This window comes from Lathamus discolor, chromosome 3 (genome assembly GCF_037157495.1).
Source record: "Lathamus discolor isolate bLatDis1 chromosome 3, bLatDis1.hap1, whole genome shotgun sequence".
Lineage (NCBI taxonomy): Eukaryota > Metazoa > Chordata > Aves > Psittaciformes > Psittacidae > Lathamus > Lathamus discolor.
In genome coordinates, this window is record NC_088886.1 from 93,866,762 (window position 1) to 93,890,362 (window position 23,601).

The following is a 23,601-nucleotide window of genomic DNA, read 5'->3' on the forward strand; positions in this document are numbered from 1 at the left end:
CAGGGAGCATGCGATGGGTTTTGTTTTGCGCTGGGTGACAGGCTGCAATTTGCCATAATAACCCCCTTTCCCTCCCCTCGCTCAGTGCAGGAGGCTTGTCACTAGGCTGGGTACTTTTTTTTTTTTTTCCCTTTTGCATTGGAGGCTGATGCACGTGTTTGCAGACACTTGTGCTTGGTAAATGCATTGCAATGCTCTGCGTTTTGCAGGGGAGGGGGAGCAGCAGCAGGAGGTGATGGCTGGGGTGGACGGGGTGGGGAGGGGGGGAATGGAGCGGCGGAGGGAGGGAGGCAGGGGATGGCTGAGGGTTTTGTGTTGCATGCTCCCACCCTGTCTTTCTGAGGCGGCAATTGTTCCTTCGCAGACGGGGTGACAGAGAAGTCCCTGCGCTTCGCATGGCGAAACTTGCAGGGACCTGCATGTGGCTGTAGAGCTGAGAGTCATTGTCGCCGTCCCCGCGCCCATCCCCTCCCCTCCGCGGTGCGGGGCGTGCGTGTGCGCGATCAGCGGCTGCCGGTGCCGGGCACCTCGGGAGGGTTGCGCTGGGAGCACGCTGTTCTTATCTCGCCCGCCCGGGCCAGCGGCAGGATCGGCGGCACGCGCGTGACGCTCAGTATTTAAGGCTGGTTATTAGTGTGTGTGGCGCGCCCGCCCGCCCGCCCTGCCGGGCTGGTTCAGGCGGCAGCCGCCGGTGTCTTGCTGGAGATCACCCTCGAACAAACTTCAGGAGCGGGTGGGGCGGTGGCGAGCGGGTGGGGGGGGAGGGTGGCGAGGCCGGGGGGAGGTTGGTAGGCAGACGGACGGCAGCGGTAGCCAACGGCAGGGCGGGCTTGCGAGGGCCCGCGCCTCCGCTTGCGGCGGGGGACCAATTGCTAGCGGTCGAGGCCCAGCAATGAGGCGGGCGGGCGGGCGGGCCGTGCGGGTGTGTGGCGGCGGTGGCAGCCAACGGCAGCCTCCAGCCCCGCCCTTTCTGCCGGGTAGGCGGGGCTGAAGGTGGAGGGAAGGGGCGTGCTTGTGGATTGGCACCTTCTGTCTTCCAGTGGGAGAGGCGGGCTGGTTGCTGGGCGGAACGGGGCCGGTGTGGGCGGTTGATGGACGCGGGCCCGCGGCCTGTGATCGTGGAGCGGCGTGCGCAGGACGGCCCAATGGCGGGCGCCGGTGGGCGGGGCGCGAGGGTAGGTAAGGTTTTAATGAGACTCCATTGGGCTGTAATCAGTGTCATGTCGGATTCACGTTAAGTACAACAGGGCGAAACAAAATGGCGGCGTAGGTGAGGCGAGCCGAGCCGAGCCGAGCCGAGGCACGGCGGTAGGGGGAGTCGCGGCTGCCGCCGGCAGGGAGGCGGCCTAGCAGCGGGGCCAGCCGCCTCGGCGCAGCCTGGCAGCGGGAGCAGGGGAAGAGCCGGCAGCAGGGGGAGCCGCTGCGGCGCCTGGAGGAGGCTCCTCCCCCCGCGGCCCCGGTCCCGCGGAGGTGAGTGGTACCGCGGAGGGGGGCCCCTCTCGGCCTGCCTCCCGCCGGTGCGGCGGGGAGGGGGAGGCGGTGCAGCCACTGCCCCCGGCGCCGCCCGCATGGGGTGGGTGCAGGTGCACGCCGTCGCCGTCCTCTCCCGGCTGCCCCGTCCTGCGGGGTCGCCGTGCCCCGGGGAGCAGAGCCTGCGGGCTTGGGGTTGTGCCTTTGAAATGGGGAAATCCCGGAGTGAGGCTCGGAGGGTTCAGAAGCCAGCCCCGGCTCGGCCCCTGTCAAACACAACAATGCCTTGGCGCGAAGCATGGAGCGTTGCAAATCTCCGTGGTTTGGGTATACCGCAGAAATGTTAGGCAAGTTGGGGAGGGGAGTGTTCAAGCCTCTAAAGCCACGCTTAGGAAGTGATGTTCACACCGTGTTTTCTTCGGTCACATTTCTCCTTCAGCATTCTGTCACTGGGCATTGAAAATAACCAGCTCTGCAAAAAGCAGACGGGTACCCATTCTGTTGAAAACCAGTATCCCATCAAGAAATGTCTTTAGCGAAGCCCTCTTCCCAGGTTACCTGCTGGCAGCGAATATCACTTTCCCCATACGCCCTGATGTTTTCTAGTGCCATATTTTCAAGTGCTCAGAACTTCCATGGAAGAGGATGGGGAGGGTGAATTTGGGTGATTTTGCTGGTGTCGTGTTGTGCTGATGCTGTTTGCTCTGGTGGTGCTGGCTGCTGTCATGTTGTGGGCTGCTTTTTTGGTATATGATCTTAAACTAGCTTGTGGGGTGTATTGTACAGTGCGAGCACTTCATCAGTTTGATTCACATGTACTACTTTTACTTCCCATACCACCAAGTCTTTTGGTGTAGTTTTGAAGTTACTATGATGTCTACTCTGCTGTCTTTTTAAACCATGTGCAAGTGTCATTGCCCTTCCTTGTTAAAATGGAAAGCTGGATGTTGTTTAAAAAATAGTGCAATAGCTGGCTTTATGATCTGAGTAATTCTAAGGGTGTCATGTGTGCTGGGAGTCCTTGCCAGGATCTGCTTTTTCTCTGTTTCCTTGTGGGTGCATGCATTTTTGCAATGGGGAAGCAAGAAACTTGCCTCTTTTTGCACCATTAATTGAGATGGGGTGGAATGCAGAGTTGCTTAGCTGCAGAATTCTAAGTAATGGCTTGGAGGAAGGAAAAATGGCAAAAGGCTTACTGAGTGCAATGTCAGTCTTCTCTTCTTCTTTCTCCTCTGCTGCAATCCTTACCTGACCCTGATGCTGCAGCAGAGAGCTGGCCTGCTGCTGCTTCTGCTGCTTGTGTGCAGAGCAGGTAGGAGGGAGCAAAATGAAATTTTGATTCGCAGGTCACCGGGAGGTTGCACAAGTTGCTGTCTTCTGTTCCCCCAGCTCACGCCCCGCCCCCCGCCTTTCCCCCCCGTTGTTTTTTTTGGAGGGGGATATTTGGGGGGTTTTTTTGGTAGTGTTTACCTCAGTTTTTAAAAGTTTAACTGCATTTACAGTTAAGACAGACAAAGTGAATTTTTCATCTGTTTCTTTAAGAACTTAGGTTGTATTATGTGAAATGCTTCTTGATGGTTGTGCAGTAACTTTTAGTTTTATTTCTTTGTGGTGGGGGAAAGCATAGCTTTTTCTTTTTTTTCCTTTTTTTTTTTTTTTTTTCCTTTCTGACTGCACAGCTTGTTTTCACAATCTGGATTGCTTGGAAATAGTTCCAGGTACTACTTCAGTCTAAAAAAGACCTCATTACAGGATTATAGGATTACTGATGATACCTGAGATTGACATGTTCAGTCAGTGCATTCTTTAATTAGAATCAGCTGTACAATAGGTGTGTACTGTATAAAGGGCAGTCTTGCATTCATTCTCAGTCCCAAGCTGCAGTTTTGCAACTTCTTTGTATTTCTCTGGTAATTTATGATTTAAGGACAAGCCTTGACTAGAGATGGCTTTTCATGTTTTAAAGGTAATGTATTGTACTTAACCTTCCTAATGCTTATGTTCTGCAGCTCTCCAGTGGCAGACTTGTTAATAGATGTGGTCAGTAATAATAGGGTAATCAAATTTTCTCAAATGTTCTTATTTTCAAGATAAGATACCATAGAGTGCAGAAACTGAAATATGACAGGAGGAGTTTGAGGACTGTTGCCATAAAACTTTGGAAGTGGTCCTGCATGCTTAACAGTCTGCAAAATCTAATCTGTGGTTTGAAAGGTACTGTTGGGGCTTTGATTAAAAGGTAGTTATAATGTGAGGAAAATTAATATTTAGATATGATTGCCTGCTACTAATTAATAATCTGAAAAATGTTATTTCCTCAAAATCAGGGTAAGCATCACACTTTTTGTATTAAATGATGTATGGCCACCCTTTTGTGGTTTTGGTGAAATTAAGGTTTAAACTTAGAAACCTGAATGTCATTTTGAACTTCCGTACATCCTCTTATGTTTAATCTGGAAGGTTTGTTTCTGGAGCAGGTTGTTTTGTCTTTATCCAGTCACTCAGAATGTATATCTCTCTGAATTGCCAATCTTGGATCAACCTGTCCTGATTTATGAAGTGCCTATTTAACTTATAGCTGCAGGATCACCGAGCTGAATTACATTGCTGGCAGAGATGTTTGTTATTTAGAGGTTATTCTGAATCTTATGTGTGATAGACCTTGTCATATCAGAAGGGCAGGTCAGAGCGCTACACTGCAAGTACATATTGGAATCAAAGTGGCAGAATAACAGAGGCTCTGGGTTGTCACAGAACAATTCCAAAATTTGACTGGATGAGCTTTCCATGGTTTCCCAAAGCAGAGTGAAGTCAGATTGTGTTGGAAGGTGTGGATTTAAGATGTGTTGATTTTCCTCTTGAACTGTCCTGTCGTGTGTGTAGGAAACTATGCTGTTGCTGATACACTCAACTGGTGTTTTTTTTAGAAGGTGCTAGTATGCAGGAGGTTATGTTACACATAGGGACTTTAAAGAAAATAAATAAAAATGTGGTTCTGAATGTATACTGCTGTGAAATTCCTGTACCAAGCAGCAGACTTATCTGAAGATATGGGTCACCTTTTGCCACAGTCACTGGCCAGTGAAAATTCCTGCAACCCACGAGTTACAGCATTTATACTAAAATGTTCATCGGTGTCCAGGTGCTTGGAACAAACCCTGCACTGTGTGTTCTGGAATTTAATGGAAGTGATGTGGTTACTGGTATGAAATTTAATACAACATTACTGCATCAAGTTTAAAAATGAGGCAGGTATGTCTGAGTCAGCAAATGCAGTGTTCAGCACTTAATTAATTACTATCTTCACAAAGTCTTAGAACAGAGCAGCCTAACTGAATAATATTTATGCTTAAAAGTAGCTTTCTAGGAATCTGGGGCTTTATATGTAGCTATAGAGAACTTCCAAGTCTATAGGCAGAATGTATAAAATAGTCTAGGTGTGACACAGTCTCCACTATGTAGAGAGTCCTGCTTTCATGTGACTGTGATACTGAAAATACAATTATACAAGAGAATTTGTAGGATTCATAATACCATGGAAACTTTTTTCTTCCTTATGTTTGCCTGTGTTTTGCAGCTATAGTGTTATTTTGGAATTATATGAAAACAGTGAATATAAACAATGCTGTTAGGGAAGAATAGCTTTTGCTAGCTGGATTAAATTAAAGTGTCTATTTACACAAGTTTTTGTTGTATTACAAATATTTGAAGTACACAGAACTGATATCAAATGTAACTCATATGAGTACAGTCAGGAAGCCAGGAATAGGATCCAGTCTCTGTAGATCAGTAGGGTTCAGTATGACAGCCAGTTAAATACTGAGGTGCTGTATTTGTATTGGGGATGTCTTTTTGTTCTGGTAGTCAGTTAAACTTTCATATTTATAAATCCAAAAATGCTTAAGGTTAAATCAGACTTAAGGAGTGACAAATTCATAAAAGAAATTTATTAATATTTCTACTATTTTGAGTATAGAGGAATTTTATATTCACCAATAGCCAGCTGCTCTTTTGTTAGTAATGTAGGTATGAAAACGTGTGATCTGGAGCTTATATTTAAGAGATTTTTTTGAGGAGAGTACAGGGAGGAGAAGGTATAGGACCAGAATTGGGTTTTGCACCCATTCTCTTCACAGTTGCAGAAGAATCTTTTTAAGAAGTTGAAAATAATTTAGATTACGGCATAATTATTTTTTTTTTTGTATTAATAATTTACTCAAATTTTGAACATGATTGAAATACAAGATGACTTGAATAAATGAGTAAAAATGAGGTCCAAGACTTGTGTAATCATAAATATTACTGCTAGTTATAGGCTGCTTGCCATAATTTTAGAATTTGCTGGGAAACTGATGAATCTTCCACTTTATAAGACCAGCTGTTTATTGAGAATGAAGGTTTTTCTCTTCCATTTATGTTTTTTGCTTTGATTTGAAGTTACTTAAACAATTGTGTTGATGTCTTCAAAAGTTATCCATCATGTTTCATGGTGGAAAAGCTTAATACCTTATATATATTTTATTTCTTAGTTAGATGACTACTACCTTAGTTTTGTTTCTGTGGCTTTTTTTTTTTTATTTTTCACATATTGTCCTGCCGAATGGATAAAGTCCTGATCAAGATATTCTTTCAGGTTTCTTATTTAAGTTTTTGCAGGCACTGAATTTTCTATTAGAGTGGTTCTTGTCAATGTGACCTCTTTATATGTGTTTAAATGTCTTCATGCTGACAGGGTGTTTATGGGGAAAATGCCTGCTGTTACTTCATTTTCATTTCTGTTCCTAAGAGTTTGTATCAAAAATGCGTGCCTCTCCACACCTTAGATTCAGAAGTGCCGTTGTGATTCATTTCTGTATTGTAGTATACTGAGGTATTAATAAGGATATAATACCAGTAACTCAGTTCTGATATTTTGTTTTTAATTTTCTTGAGTCAACATACGGCATGACATGGGCAATCTGCTGTAAGAAATAGTAGTGGTTAATAATTTGACTTTCATTGGTTGGGCATTGGTTTGGTTTTTTTAGGTTATGGCTGTGTGGTTTTTGGTGTTTTTTCTTGGTCATTTTCTTATCCCAGTGGGTGTAGAAATGGGTGGTAGGCAGTTTGTTTTAGAAAATATTTTCAGGTATCTGGCTGAATGGAAATGGTCCAAGAAGTCAGTAGGAGGTTAAGTGTTGGGGTGATGGAATTTAGGAAAACTAAATCCGCTGAATGTTACCAGAAGTGGAAGGATTTCATGATGACTTGTTTGGTGTGGGGTGGGAATTGACGCACTTTTTATATAATCGCACAAAGATTTTTGCATACTGTAGCATCTACAGTATGAATAAGTGTCTACTTCAGCATTAACTATTCTCCCCCTGCCTCTTCTTTTTTCTTTTTAAAGGTTGCAACAAACCTTCTTGTAAGGATGTACTAGTATCATCACGAATGAATCCCATCTACCTTTCTGTAACGGTAAAGTAATTGGAAGTTTCAGTCAGGAGGTATTTCCCTGCCTTTTCCATTCCTCAGGATGGATATTTTTGAGATGCATCCAGGCAGTGTGTGGAATCCTTTGGTTTGTGTTTGAAGTGTGAACAGCCGCTGACAGATCTGCCAAAAGGATAAGGAGGAACCTCTATGGGTAACCCTTGGCCGGAAGCAATTACTGGTCAACCATGGTAAAACTTGCCAACCCTCTTTATACGGAGTGGATTCTTGAAGCTATACAAAAAGTTAAAAAGCAAAAGCAAAGACCTTCTGAAGAGAGAATATGTCATGCTGTTTGTGCTTCCCATGGATTAGATAAGAAGACTGTTTCGGAACAGTTGGAACTTAGTGTTCAAGATGGTTCTATTCTTAAAGTTACCAACAAAGGCCTTGCATCGTACAAGGACCCAGATAACCCTGGACGGTTTTCAGCTGTTAAGCCTGGCAGTATTCCTAAATCTGTTAAGGGATCTAGAGGAGCTTGTAATGAGCTTCGTAATGTGGATTGGAATAAACTCTTGAGAAGAGCAATTGAAGGGCTTCAAGAACCAAGTGGTTCCTCGCTGAAAAACATAGAGAAGTATTTGAGAAGTCAAAATGACCTAGCAAATATTTTCAACAATCCTGCCTTTCAGCAGAGGTTGCGTCTAGGGGCCAAACGTGCTGTGAACAATGGGAGATTACTGAAGGATGGACCTCAGTATAGAGTGAATTATGGCAGTTTGGAAAGCAAAGGAGCTCCAAAATACTCGAGCACTTTCCCGGCTTCTCTTCCACCTGTCAGCCTTCTACCCCATGAGAAAGACCAGGTAAGTCTGAAAAATGAGAGTAAATGTAGTAATGCAGGAATTATTCTTACTATTCTTTATTTACCTAAAGCAAAAGTATTGATTTTTTTTTTTTTGTTGTGTGTGTGTGTGTATGTGTGTGTTCTTTGTTTACCTGTGTAAATGTATATGAAGGATGCATATCAAAGATCAATGCAGAATTGGTTCTGATAAAGGAAATTTACTTAGCTCCCTGTGTCCTGTCATTCTGTGTTGGATAGTTTGCTCTCTGGATTTTTGGTAGATAAACAGAGGAGCAGGGAAGAGTGCAGCTGCATGCTGTCTTCTAGGTGTGAGATTGTTCTGTCTTGTGTGGCAGACAGGCATTGCTGAAATCTGCAATGTGATTTGATTGTGGCCTTTCACCTTAATTTTATGCCTGGATATACTGATTTTCTTGTAATTTGAACATCATCTAAAATACCAGTAGAACTCATGATATTTAATCCTGTTAGAATTATTATTTTGAAAGAGATCTGTATGTAGATATTTAGTGTTAAGTGTGCAATTGATACAAACTGGAGTTAATGTAAATATTCCAGGAATGTAAGTGGAGGTGTCAAAGTAACAAATAGGGCTGAACTGTAGCATCTTTCAGTTTTGTTCCTACATGGGTTTATTTTTGCTATTACTTGGGCCATGTTTTCAGGTTAATTATTTGCAGGGTTTAAGCCTTGAGGGTGAAGTGTGTGTCAATTAGTGTTTTGTTTATGAAAGGATAGTGTCAAAGACAGGTCTGTAGGCATTCTTTGATCATTCTGCATTTAGTGTGGTGAAGTGTGTTTTGAATTCTCAGTGTATTTGGGGTGGGGGGGGAGAAGCTGCCTGTTCTACTTGAGCTGGATTACTTAGAATATCTGTAAGTTGGTGTTTGTTTTGCCCTTCTTAGTGATAAAGTGTTGTGGCAGTTCTTTTTGGCTTGGAATGACTTTGCCATTGTAGAGGTACCATTAGTGTCTTCTCCTAGAAACCGCATTATAGTTCTCTCTCACTCTTCAGCTGATTGTGAGCCTCTGGAGAATGCAGAGTAGAAAGTGCTTGTGCTAGAAATATTTAGTCAAGTCTGCAAGAATGGTTGCTTGTGGAACTGTCAGAGGTGACTATGATGTTGGTTACTTAAGGCTGATTTTTTTGAGCTTCTGTATATGTTAAGTATGATTGCTTCTATACATGGATACCTAGCTGTTTCTTTCAAATTGGACTTCTTGGGTATTTGAAGGATGCACTGTGCTTCAGACTCAATCGGAAAGGAAGATCAGAAGTGTTGCTTACTATGTGATTACTGCTGTAGCCATACACTATAAAGATATAATTACTTGTAGTGATAAAGCTGTCTTTCTTAAGTACTTTCGGAGATTCTTCTGTAATTCTGATACTCTACTGGCATAAAAAATTGGAAGGCTGGAGTACTGACTAACCAAAATGCTATGATGCTTCATTTGAATTCTGTGGAAACAAAAATCTCCCTTGTTAGGCTACGTACTGGGACTGGCATCCATTGCAAGGCATGTTAGTTGGGTCACGCTGCTAAAAAAGTCATTACTGCCATACTAAAATACTGGTATAAGGATAAATCTGTCTTTTAGAAGTTAGCCAAACAAATCTGTTCTGTAGCAAGTGCTTTGGCAAGAAATAAGCTTTCATTTGGGTGCCTCAGAATTAGCAGTGTGACTTGTGTGTTTAAAAACTGTTTGGTATACAGTTTTCCTGACACGAATAGTTTTGATGTGAGGTTGGTGGATTAGTAGTTGCAGATCAGAGTAGTGCACTGCTTAGTTGTATTAGTTGTAGCACAGATTACTGAGCAAATATGTATAGACTTGTTTTAAGTACAGGATTTGTGCTGGTCTCCAGGCTGTATGGCTTTAAATACACATACGGGACAGTTCTGAAAGTAACTGTAGGTAAGTGTCTTACTGGGATGTGACTGCAAGTTCATTTGAAATTAGGAATTCATGAATAAGCAGAATAATACTGCAAGGCAAACTGTTATTTTTATTGGCTATTTTTATTGGGAGATACTTAAGTGGTAATGTGGGGCATGAAAAGATTATATATTGAATTTTATACAATAAAATGTAGCCAACTAGCATCTCTCAGGAATGGCTAGTCTTTGAAGAAGTTGGTGTATTTGAAAATTTGACTGTTCATGTAGCTAGCACAAGTAAGGGCTGTTTTTTTGTTTGGATGTCTCTGTTTGGTTGTGTGTTTGCTTATTTTTAAATACTACAGTTGAAGTTCAGGTATTTTTTTTCTGTTGACTTTACTTGGGGAGAAGAAAGAACAGGAGGATATACAGAAATCTGTTTAGATGACCGCAGAAGTTTTAGTAGTTTTGACCTTTTTAATGCGCAATTAACATATCATGAGGATGAGACAGTTCACGAAAGTTAGCTTTGCAGATGTGGAGCCTTGACTATGTTACGGGGGTGTTGAGTGTTTTGCATTTGGTAAATACTTACATGGAACTGGAAGTGCTAAATTTTCTTCTTGGTGGTGGTGATACGAGGGTGCTTTTCTTGTCTTAGTATTAACTGGGTGATCCAGTGATCCTCTTGTTTCATTAGATGTAGAAATAGATGCAGTTAGTTACAACAGCATAGCTTGTATTGCTGTGTTCCCTTCTGATATCCATAGGCCTGGAAGGAAGCATTTGTACAAAAAAAACCCCCAAAACCCAAAAAAATAAAAAACAAAAAACCAACCAACCAAACAAAAAAACACCCACAAGAAAACCAAAACAAAAACTGGAAACAAAAAAAGCCACCACAAAAAACCCCAACAAAACCCACACCAACTCAAAACAACCCCCACAGCAAAAAGAAACCAAAGAGGTATGTTTCCTTGAAGTGTTAATCTGACTTACCTGGATTTGGGCGAAGGTGTGTCAGCTCCAGAGTTATAGGAAGAGAGGAAATATGCAGTGCAGCTGTTTAAACCTTCTCTTTCTCCACCCCTTTCCATTCGCTAGTGTGTGTGGAGGGTTGTTTTTTCACTTCTGTGTGGAAGAGGTATAAGCACAAGGCTCATAGGAAGGACAAATGGAAGGTCAATAGCTGTCATCAGCTATACAGTATTTAAACTGTACATCCTTTAACATGTAATAAGTAATACGAATTACGTTTCAAAAGGACATCCTGGTTATCCTAAATATTCTGGTGGTTACATCATGGTAGATGCTTACTTGATGTGGACAGATACCTTGAATCAGAGTGCTTCAGAACAGGCCTGTTTTCAAGTGTTAAATTGGTGTGTTACAAGGACCAGCCTTCAGCTGGAGATGGAGCTGCCCTTACAGTGAAGGGAAACTGAATCCAGTGGTGTCCTTTAGGATGTAGACTTGTAAAGTGCTTTTTCTTTGCTGCAAATAAAAAAGCAAAACCACATACACAAGAAGCAGATAAGAAGGAAATTTGTTGCTCAGTAGTTTGATCTTGTGCACTTCACTATATTGCAGTACACAGTTTTAACAATTTAACTGCTCTTATGTGTTCTTCCTTATGTTCAGAATATCTTGCAGAGATATCTTCTCTCTTGTGCTTCACACCTTCTCTCCTGCAGCATCCTCTGAAAAGGGCTGTATGAGTATGTTAATCAGAAAATGCAGTGTAAAAACTGATAACATAGTAGGAAAGGGTGTGAACAGAGAGGAAAATCAACCTGAACATATTGAGTGATACTTAGCTTTTCGATAAGCCTTTGATGCATTAAAATACACTTCCAGAAATGCTGCAGTAAAGTGGCATTTAAAAGATATGGTTAACATGTTTAAATGGGTGTTTAATTTTTCTTTTAATGGTGTCAATTGTAAAGCGGCAGTATTCTGTGTGCATGCATGCCCTGTGTTTTTCCTTGTTTCTCTGGTCACTTGGACAAGCATTAGGAACCTTCTGCAGTTTGGGAACTGCGTGAAAACCTACCTAGGTCATACAAGTTAGCTGTATCTTAAGCCCAAATGTGGTGTGACTGTAAAGAAAAATAAACAGATCTTTGTAGGCTGTAGGCAGCCCTTTACTTATTTTTCAGCATAATTTGATAAATCCAGCTTCAAACGATGAAGAGGCAGTGGCCATCATACCTTTTTCAGATGGCTATGAGAATGTGTAGTATATCTCAGAATAATTACTGCCCAAAGTATTCTTTAAAAGTTGCAGTGCAAATGGAGATAACTTGATCCATACAGCATTTTCTTGGTTCTCCTGAGCACTGTCTCGAGCAGATCAGCAACTGTATTAATACTTGTTTCTATCTCTTTCCTTGGCATGAGAATACCCCATTCACTTTCAGTTTGTCTTTCTAAGCTGACTTTAATGCAAAATCAAACTTGTTTTATTAATTTCCCATACTCTGAACTCCTATCTAATTTTGTTTTCACTGGCCTACGTACATTTAGCTTTTAAAAGTGTAACTTGGCATGGGTTGAATTTCAGTTTTCTGGTATGTAACTTGTGCCAGTGCAGACACTGGGTGTTCCTCCTTCTGTCTTTCAGGCAAAGAGCCAATCTACAGAGAATTGGTTTTTTGGCATCCAGGCTCCTCCCTGTTGAGTTTTTCAGCTTCCTGCCTTCCTGTGGGTAGGCAACAAGAGACTGTTGGCTGAGATTTCTTTGCTTGCTCTATCTTGTTTCCTCTGGCCTCTAGGCTTTCCACCGAGTGGTAACAGAGAAGTTAGGCAGAAAGCACATGCTACATAATTTATCTTACCAATTTACACATAGGAGGATATTCATAATTGCCTAGCTTTGGAGCTGGCTCTTTGTGAAATCTGTGTTCCTGAGGGTGGGTTTGAGCACCAAAAGGCAGTCATAAGTAAGTGTAAGAGAGTGTGCTGCAGTGCTACTGTTCAAAAGACTGTAGACTGGTATTAAGAAAAATGAAATCTAGGCTTGAAATTTGCCAATCCATAAAATGCTGCTGTCTTTAAAGACAGCCTGTGTTTCTCTCCGTGTAACTCTTCATGATCATAAAAGATTATGGAGTGTTAGTGTTACTTGTCAAACACTAACTTTCATGTTCGTGCTTCTCATTATCACAATTCACAAGATGGCTTTATTTCTTGAAAGGATGGCCTTCACCTCAATGCATGTAGCTTTTGTCCTTGGACTTCTGGGGTGATTACTAGGTGCTGCTGCTTTCTCTCATTTCTCTACTGCCCATGTAGCTTCTGAAATGCAAAAAGTATCAACCCCATACATAAACCAAGTGAACACTTAAAAGCAGAGCCTGTTCACGCTTGAGATACTGGAGCTTACCAGAAATTGAAGAATTACTTACCCCATATTTTGAGCATTTAAAACTGAAGTGGAAAAGTCTTGTCATCCCATATCATGGAAAAGTGGCTTATACCATTGTAGATAGGTATATCAGGCTTTGGGGGGTTTTCTGTATTTTTACAATTCAGCATATTTGGATCAAACCATGAAGCAAGCTTGTAAAAGTCTTGAATTTGGTGGGAGCGAAATTTAAAACTACCATTTCCTAAAGTAGGTTGGTCTGCTCCTTCCTAAGGCCAGGCAGAGGGGTAGGCTGGGTTCCAATTAATGGTGTCAGTGATTTATTTTCTACAAGGAGGTCATTTGCAGTTTCCTCTAGAACCATTAGGGAAAACCCTCCTCAAACTTTTTTCCCCAGACTGAGTATTTTGGAACATGGTTCTGCATGGTGAACTCACAATTCTTGTTGACTGCAAGAAGTGATTCCAAACCTTACATTGCAAGCTGCTTAATCCTAAGACTTGCTAAAATTTAATTCTTCTGGCAGTTTCTCTTCAGAATTAATTGGTGTGATGTACTGCAGTGAGTCCTGTATTGAAACTGACAGCAAAGAAATTCTGTGTAGTTCCAGCAGTTCTGTGTGTGTTCATCTATGCTGTTTTCTGTGAACTTTTCTGTGTTAACTGGGAGCGACAGTTGATTCCTAAACTGCAGTTAGAAGTTTTACTCTTTGGACTTTTACTCCAAGATTTTATTTTTATTTTTAACTACTCAGGACATGGATATCTATTTTATGAAGATTCCTTCTAGACATTGGAAATACCAGAAGCCTGTCTTAAATATGAGAACTACCTTGCATATTTTCTCTGTGCTGTATCCTTACCTGTCTTAAGTCTCTGTCCTCTCCTATGTTCAATAGTAGGGATAGTCTTGGGTGTGTTTTCTGTGGCAATTGAAGTGTGGTAACAATTCCATGATGTTTCTTGTTGTTGTAGGGACTTCATTAAGGTTAATAGCAGTTAAGGTTATCTGCTATTTTTTTTGACAGCTTATTTTTTTTTTTTTTTTTCTCAAGAAGGATCTTCAGGTGTAGATCAGCTGTTCATCAACCATGGTTCTCCATTTTGGTTGTTGGAAATGGCAAAAGACTTTGTCACTTTCGTAAAAATTTCCAGCTAGTATTGAGAAAAAAATTAGTTACTGTCAAAGTCTTTACAACTTGGAATCCATTCATGTTCCTATGAGCATCTTCTTTCAAAGGGCAACTTCTTTTTGTATTCAGGACTTGTTTGCCTGGATGTAAGGACAGACCCATAGTTCGTAAGATTGTGAGAGCCTGTTTCAAGTCGGGACATGAGGACTTTCTGGAACCAAACAAGAGGGAGTTGCTGTTGTGTACCGCAATGACACTATTAGGGCTCAGGTTGTGGCTGTAGAATTCTGAGGGTTACCACCATCACATTTGAGGGTACATCAAATCAGGCACTACATAGGTGATGTCTTTTGATTTACCTGACAAGAGGCAAGCCAACTTTTAAGCTTGTATGTTTTCCTTTGGTTGCAAAATCAAGTGTTTGTTGTCTTTCCCTGTCTGCTTATATCCCTCCTCACTGAGGGCAATTATAACTGGTTTAATTTATATACTTTTTTTTTTCTCTCTCCCCTGTTCTTCTTTCTCTAGCTTCTTGAAGAAGCGCCTGAAGTTTCGAATTTGCAGGCACAGGCACCATTCTTACAGTATGAATGGTGTAGAACTGTTAAAGGGTCATTCGTGTAGCCAACTCAAGGGCTGCTGCATTTAGTTCTAGGTTTGTGCAGGTTGCTGTGACTTCAGGTTGTGCTGTATATAAAATGTTAAAAAGGAAAAAGTCTTTTGTGGGGGGTGTGAGGGGAAAATCACAGACTCGAAAATTGTCAACTCTTGTGTGTTGGCAGCAGTAATAGACACACGTGCAGGAATTCCTGCTTTCTCAAGTTTTTTTGGCTCTACAGGGGCACAGAGTCCCATTTATCTGCCCTTGTGGTGGTACAGCCTGTCATTTACCAGTGTAATGGTACTAGTAATGCAGTACTAGGTGGAGTAGCTTGAGGCTTCTGGTTTTAATTACAAGCAGGATTCTGGCACAGGAGAAAAGCTGTATATGATCTCATCAAAATTGTCTGGGAGGCATGGCTGATGTTTCCTCATCTAGGAAGAATCCTTAATAGAAGTGGGGGCTAGCCTAAGCTATGATAAGTTTGACATACAGTTTCCACATGCTTTCCAGCATTCAATTTCATCACTAGTGGTGTTTTGAAGTTGGCTTCAATTTCACAGCTCTGTTTTTTCCAAAATGGTGAAAATGACTGACTTTAGTTTTTACATAGTATCCATGTATCCGTGGCAACATTAACTAGCAGTGTTTGCATTTGTCTCAATAAGAGGCAAATGTCAGTGCCACACTTGTTTCAGACATTGAGTACATATAGTTATTAACTAGCAACTAAGTAATTACAAGTAACAGTTGAAAGGAGTATAGTCAAGAAAGTCAAGGTAATTTTATCATAGCTGTGTAGAATTCTTTTGTCCTGTGTGGCACTGTTGTGTTAAAGCATCTTTTTCAGCACCATCTATTGAGTGGTTATAGTGAAGGTGGAAATTGATATTTCTCATATCTCAAAAGGATGAGAGGTAACTGACACAAGTTACAGATAGATGCAGAAAGTCAAGATAGATGGAGAAAATTCTTTGCAGTGAGGGTGGATATGGGATAGTGGGACATCTGTCCTTGGAGCTGGTCAGAGCTTTATGTGGTATGGTCTTGAGCAACCTGAGGGATCATTTGAGTCTGGTTTTGTTTCGAGTAGGTTACATGATCTATGGTCTGTCCTAGCCTGGATTATTCTATTTCAACTTGAATTGGAAGTTTGTTTGCTACTTGTAACTGTTGGCTGATAAAAGAAAAAAACAACAACATAGTTTCTTTATGAAAGACTAAGATGATGAAGATTTGCAGACAGCTGCATCAAATAGCCTAAGTGTAAGCTAAAGAAATTGAAGAGGGATGGAAAACCCTTTTGGGAAACACCTGGGAAAACCCTTGCTGGAGAATTAGGTGTATTTATTTTTGTTACAGTTTCTTTTGTAAGTGGATTTCGTGTGTGTTGCTGTAAGAATAGTGAACACTCTGATCCCTGTTTTCTTGGGACTTCCTGAAATCTAGAAAAAAGTCACTGAACTTTTAGCTTTATGTACCAGGCCCAGAAGGCTGGGTCTGAAGCCTGCTAGGTTTTATTTAAGTTTCACTATTATGTTGTGTGGATAACTTCTCTGGTGCTATTGTCCTTTATATTGACCTGTAAAAACATGAGTGACATGTCGCTTGCAGTGCTGTGGAAGTCTCTAAAGTGTTAAGGATTAGTGGATAATGAGCAGTAATTAGCAAAGGGGTTATGCAAAAATACAGTCAAAGAGTGATGAAAAAAAGCAGTGTTTGAGCCTAAAGAATTCTCAAGACCTAAGTAACCTCCGTTATAAACACTGAACTTAATGGTAGTTAGTTAACAAGTTCTAGGATTCTACAGGTTGCTGTATCACTTGTTTCTGTTCCAAACTTAAAAGATGGGTGGCTTTCATTTCCTTTTCTTTTTTTTTTTTTTCCCTTTTGTCCTCTCAACACTAAGTATACTTGCTGTAGGTGTCAGGTTAACAAGGGTATGTTAGTGGTAGAGGAAGAGGATGGTGTATTGACTCCTGCAAGTAATGATTTGCTCCTCAGTCAGGTTATAAATATGCACATGGAGGTTTATGTAATAAAGAATGAGGTTACTTATGAGCAAGGTATTTTCTGATCTGAATATTCTTGCTCTGCCATGAACTGTCCAGCTCTCTTCCCTTTTTACCCACTTGTGAAAACTGAAAGTCACTGAAAACTTGTGAATGTGGTTTTTACAAATATTAATGCTGCTTTAATATCAGAAAACTATAGTAAACCCATTTTCTGTTTATTTAGATGTTTGGCACACATTCTGATGATTCAGCAAAGTGAGCTTTCGTTCAGGTATTTCGGATGTTACAGATTTTCTGAAAGTCTGGAAGTCTAAAAGTTTAATCAGTCAAGAAATTACTAGAGAAAACCAGTCACAGGGTAGATTCTCAAGTTAGATAGCAGCATGTGCTATGTGCCTACAGAATGATCCTTTAGTGTGCTTTTAGATGCGTATGAAAACTACATGAAAAGGTATTGGAGCTCACAATGTCTTAGAAACCAGTGACTTGCTCTGCTGTGGCCATTTTAAAGAATTCCTCTTGTTGGGTCACTTGACTTGCTTGTTTGCCATAATCTTGAAGAAGGAAATTATTGCTACGTAAGTCATTTAATGGTTCTAACTGTTCTTAAATTTTAAATTACTATATTTTTACCAGTGACAGCTTCCATTTTAGTCTTTATAGCTATGGATTCAACGTTAATCACTCATGATTAAAAGCCAAAAGTGTTTTATCCTGAACAAAACATGGAATGCAGTAGCGGTTTAAAGAACCTGGCATTATCTAGTCCTTCTGCTTTACATTTAATTGACTAATATTTAAAAACTAGGAATGTGAAAACATAAGCTCACTTCTGGGCTTTGCCACTGGAATTTATGTGGTGATGGGCAGTTGTTTTTGCTTTATGCATTTGGGAACTGTGTTTAAAAAAGAGCAAGTAGCTTCTCATCTTGCAGGCATATTTTTAGATTTTCCAGTAAAGAATTGCAGAAGCCTTTTCATATCTGAAAATGAAATGGATGATAGGGATCTTTTATTGGGAATAGTAAACCACTAGAGAAATCTTCCCGTGTTTCCAACTTCCTGTATCACTCTGAATTCAAGATGATACCTCAATTCTGCTTGTGAATTTAAGGAAATGAGCAAATAATTGTAGCTGCTATTCAGCCCCGGATTGGCAGATTTTGTTCTGTCTCCTGGAAGATAACTAGTGGTGGGAGAAGGATGTGCTGGAATTTTGTTTGGTACCTCTCTTCAACATTGATAACTCTGCCGTGACATTTTCAACATATTTATTAAGCACCTTCAGCTTGTATTGATAATTTTCAGAGTTAGACTAGAAATAAAACTGATTTATCTGGTTTTATGTTAATAAACCTGCTGGAGTTGACTTTATTTGATAAAATGACTTTGACAGCTGGCAGCTCTATTCTGCCTGAGAAAAAAAAAAAAAAGAAAAGCTGGATGTTCAGGCTTCATTGTGTGAACATGCCATGTTTAATTTTCTGTATGTAGTTCTAAACAGAACTGCTCATAATTTGCTAACATAAAAATGAATCTTAATGATTTATATTGTTTCTTTCTCCATACTGTTTGGGTGTATTTTGAAGACATTTCTGAAAGATTTGATTTCTAGAGAAGAGCTCCTGATACAGCTGAGGACAAGCTTTTTCCCTTTCCTGATCTCTTGTCTGGTAGTAAAATTCTAATTTGCTTGCTGTTTTGCGAAAACAAGTTAATTTCTAACTGTCTTGGAAGTTTCATATGGGATTAAATTGTAAAGCTTGATGCCTTTAGAATTTTACATTTTAACTTTAGAGTTAGTTAAGATATAAATATTGTAGTGTTCTTAATTTGAAAAGAGAACAAAAGTAACTTTCTCTCCCCATATAACCAAAGAGGCTTTGACCTTGAATCTCTTGTTTTTCTTTTTGTCTCGAGCATATTTGTCTTAGTTTTTAGCAGACTTGTGTCTTACCTTTCCATTTCTGGCAACAGCCCTAAGAACAATTTTTTCCATCTCCACACAACACATTATTTCATTGTTACTGATATCATTGCAAGGTCAGCAGCTTTAAATAAGGTTAAGTTTTGTCTTTTATGTGCACAGTTATAAAAACTCCCATTGTTATTGCTTTCTTAAGCCGTGACAACTTGACTTTTTTTTTTAAGTATGTATTTAATAGATTTTGCCAATTAGAGTAGACATCTGTTTGGAGATCAGTAGCAATCAAAATCACTTAGGAAGGAATTGTTGGCTCATGATGCATTTAAAATATTTCTGGAAGTACAGCTTCTTTTTAGCTGTTGCTAAGAGATAAATTTTCATTGACATGAGGGATGTGAGGACATGTCAGCATGCTACCAGTTGTTTTATAGGCAGTTAGCTCTGCCGCCTTGCAGATGGTTGGAAAACTCTTGGTAGTGGGTAAATGTGTGCTGATTATCTCATTGAATTAAGGTAACCTTTTGTCATTCATTGAATTCTGTAGACCAGGCACTGAGCAGCTGCTCTGCTGTTGAATTCTGGATTTAGTCAACACAAAGATTATGCTAAAGGGTATTTAGTCCTGTTCCAGGTACTGAGCATTGGACCACTGTAAGGTTTTTTTTTGTTTGTTTTTTTTTTTTTTTTTTTATTTAACACTGCCTTCAGTGTGTTTGTAGTCCGGGCAATCCAGTAAGATGGTATCTTCATTTTGCCTAAACTGTATTTTCCAACTTTGTTGTCACCTTATGCTCATTAAAAGTTTGGAAGTAGGTCAGAGAGAGAGAGTTTGCAAAGAGCCCTTGCTTACCCCTACCTCCTGCTTCTTTTCCTCTTTCTTAGTGTTGCAAAAGAAGTAACTTGTTCTTACCTGCTTTTAGTGTTACTAGTTTGAGGTCAGGTTGTGTTCTGGTGTGGTGTGTGTTTATTGATGAAACTTGCCTTAAAAAAAAGTGTAAGCAGTCTGATTATTACAAAGTTCATAAATCTGGTTATTTTGGTTTATACTTCTAAGTGTGCATCTCATCTACTGGAGGGTATATAAAGGTCATCTTTCACTGTCATGTTACAACTTGCTTGTAAAACCCTGCCCTTTTGAAAATAAATTAGTAGGCAGAATTAGGTTTTTGATTTGTGGTGTGGTTTTTTTTTTTTTTTTTTAATTAAAGAGTGTTTTCAGGATTGAAATAAAAAAAATGAGTTTCTGGAATGATTTTGGAAGGGGATTGGGGCAGGAATCGGAACATTCCACAAGTAAAGCTCAAACTATTTGGACTGCAGAAAGTGAAAACACTTCTGGATTGCTAGTGTTCACAGACTTTCAAAAAACATTTAAGGTCTTCAGCTCAGTATTGGGTTTGTCTGAGAAAATTCTGTTTTGTAAAGATCTGGAAAGTTGGGTTGAGAATAATATATTGCTTTGGAAATAAAACAGATAAAATTAGGATAAGGTATCATTATAGTAATTATATATAAAGGGTTATACTATATATTGTGCTGTATAGGAGGAGTAATACATTGTTGTTTGTAACATAGAGAATTGAAGTCTTCAGGGATCTCCTAGAGAGCTGCTTTCTCAAGCTATTACGGCCTTCTCTGAGAGATTCAGGAATAGATTAGAAGTCACTGTGTTTGGTATTATAGTACCTATTTTTCTAGGGTAAAAAGTAAAGAAAAGGGGTCTAAGAGTTTTAAGGGTCTTTGTTTAAGAGTCACTGTCTAAGGTACCTTTATAGGAGAAGGTGTTTCTGAGATCCAGTTTAAGTTCATCTTTCCAGCCCTGCTTAAGAGTAACTTTGACTTTATTCATGAAAGTTTGTGGGTTTGTGGTGTTTGGGGTTTTTTTTGTTTGCTTTTTTTTGCTTGTTTGGGTTTGGTAATTTTTTTTGTTTTAAATCAAGTATTTAATATTGTAATGGTGGCTTTTTGGTCCTAACCCCTAATCCAAATCATATGGACTGGTTAGGTTTCTGCCAGTAGAAAGTTGCCCATCTTCTGTGCATTTTCAAGGAGTATTGTTGAGCTGTTTCAGTTGAAACTACATCATTCAAAAACTAGTGTATTCTGATGTCAGGATTATGATGAAAAAGCTGTTTAAAATTAGTATTTGAAGTATGTAGTTTAGAAAATCTATTTTTAAGATGAATTAGTTTTGTTACATAAGATTACAGTAAGATGGGCATATGATATTCTGAAGAAATCTTTGCAGGAAGTCTGGGAGCTGAAATATTTTCCCTGCAGTAAAAACACCACAGTAAAATAATGTTTTTTGAAATTATGGAAAAAAAGAAGCAGCATGTATTTGTTTTATTACCCCCCAGTACATTTTTGCCCTAGTAATGAAATTTGCTTCATTTTTGAATACAGTGTTAATGCTTAGGTGCAGTACATTCCGTCTTGGACTGAAGAAATTTCTCTGTACCTACAGGATTTTTTTTTTATTTTTTTTTTTTTTTTACATAGATTTTCCACCCTCCCCTTCTACTTCACTGAAAGGCTGACATGTAACTCCATTACATTTCCAAGAATTCTTCTCCACTTTTGTGAAGCATCTAGCAGTTTTCTTTTGTGATTTGGTTCATCTTTGCAAATCCGTCATGTTCATAGGGTATAAAAATCCAACATACTGTCAGAGAAACAGCTTTAAAAAATGGTCTGCTTAGCATCTGTTTGATTGCCCCAGTGCTAAAGCTAAGTATTGCATAATAGTATATGTGAGAGTTAAGTCTTTCATTTCTGAGCAGCCTTTCCTGGAATATATTAGGTGATTAAGGTAAACTGACCATTAATGCTTGCCTCAGGCAAACCACACCAAAATATAACAGCTCATGTAATGGTACCTTTCAGGTGTTAGGGATTGTGGTCTCATTGGAGATGAGTTATCATGAGGCTGTGTGGTAACTTTAGAACAACCAACTTCTAGTATAAGAGCTCAAAATGACAGTTAATGGCATAGCCTTGGTTACAGCACTGCTGTTTCTTGGTGGTGTTATGTGGCCAAAAATAGCATTGATAAGCATCGTGCGTACATACTACAAAATGAGGTTTTACTTGGTTTTGTAATCTAGCAGTCCATTCACTTCAGGTCTGTTTAAGTTATCTAGTAAAATGTGCTTGGTTTTGGATAGCTTTTTAACAAAATTTTGCAAAATGCTACAGTTGGAGAAAACCCAACTTAGTAGGCTTAGTAATACTAAGTTTAATCAGTTGTCTTGGAAGGAGTTTCACCAGGAGGAGATACTACAGGGAATATTGTACATTACCTTATTATATCACTCTTGATTGAAAACAGGCTGTTAGACTATAAAGCCAGTAAGAGAGGGTAATTAAATTCTCAATTGGGGCTGATATTAGCAGAGGTACAATGACAGATATTTTGATACAAGCAAAACAGCAACAGGGAAGCATAACATAGAGCTGCATTTCAAACTAAGACAACAGTTACTGCTTGTAAAGAGCTTCCTGTAGTCTGTTGATATATTGACTTATATAGAAGTAAAACCACCAGTTTTGCCAAGTTTTTTAAGTAGTAGTACAAGAAAGCAATGTATTTTGAGTTTTAACTCATTTGTGTGCACAAACCAGTAAATATTCAATGAAAATATTTTGGTAATAGTACCTCTGGTAAATTCCATCACAGGTCTATCTGATGCAGCTTATACTTGCTGTCAGCCCCTATTCCCTCCATGGTTATTACCACAGAAGACAGCTTTGGTATTTATGCCTGGCTTTGTTTCCTAGGTGTGGGGCTCAAAGTGATTTTTAGCCAAGAGCAACATGATCTAGAACGGACAACCCACTTAGTGAAAATAATAGCAAAGCATATCTGGCTTTTTTGTTTGTTTCTAAAAAATGTTTTTTATGCAGACTTAGTGCATCAAAACATTTTTTGAAATTGGTGTTTGTTGTTTAGCCTCAGTTTAAACCTTGAGGGAAAAGCTTTATTAAGCACTTGATTAGCAGCTTTTGTGGAGGTACTAAGAAATGACCTATAACCCATATAACCCATATAAAACCCATTCACTTTACATACTCTATGTAGCTAAATTCTCAGGGTTGTTTTGTCCAAATTACTGGTTTAAATTCAGACTCTACTTCTGAGGTGCTATCAGCATCAGTGAAAACAGTCTCATGTAGGGTTTTCTGTTACTTTTGTAGTAATTTCAAATGCTTCTCCAGAATGCTAATTAGGAAATCACTAATACAAGTACCACAAGTGATAGATGAGGCCCCCATATTGCACCAAGATGGACAGATTTTGTTCTTCTAAATTTGTGGCTACTTCAGAAACTTCAAGCTCAGAAGTTCTTGTTTCTTTGTACAGCTGTTCCTGAACTTTTCCTGCACGGGGACCTTAACTGATAAGATCTTAACATGGGTTTTGTGGTTTCACTGCTCATAATTAGGGGAAGGAAAAAGCCAACTATGATGTGAGTTTACCATTGTGGTATAGGACACAGCATACCTCATGCTGTTTCCTGTCATGTCATAATCTTTATTGGGTTCCCTTGCAGAGTTACATATTTTAATATTCAGCTTAAAATGATTTTGGGAAATGGAAAACATACGTGCTGAAGTGTTGTGCTGTTCATCTGGTGAAGGAGGAAAAAATTCTTTCTGACAAGCACTGTGTTCTCCCATGCACCTATCTGCCTTCCGTCATCAGTTCACATCGCTTAAAAAAATAAAAAATTGTCCAGTTTGAGGCCCTGACTACAACGTACCTATTTCTTCAGTAGAACTGACTGCAGGCTTTAGGCGGTGCTTAAATTTCTAAAACCTTGGGAGAGACTGACTAGTCCCAGCTATGGTATGTTGTGCTGTGGTATATGGTAGTAGCACAGGTGAAGCTTTAGAATAGGGATATCTTAACTCAAGCTT

General features: G+C 39.8%; 1 protein-coding gene across 4 annotated transcripts in view; it reads left to right on the plus strand.

Moving 5' to 3' along the window:
- Positions 1-23,601, plus strand: part of KAT6B (lysine acetyltransferase 6B) — a 111,463-nt gene that overhangs the window by 186 nt on the left and 87,676 nt on the right. For 3 of the 4 annotated variants that reach the window (XM_065670664.1, XM_065670666.1, XM_065670667.1), the window contains exons 1-2: positions 1,217-1,470; positions 6,860-7,754. In XM_065670664.1, coding sequence (XP_065526736.1) covers positions 7,134-7,754 — 621 coding nt within the window. In that variant the 5' untranslated portion in view covers positions 1,217-1,470; positions 6,860-7,133. Of the gene's footprint in view, positions 1-1,216; positions 1,471-6,859; positions 7,755-23,601 lie in introns of those variants that run through there. The other variant, XM_065670665.1, reaches the window with a different exon arrangement.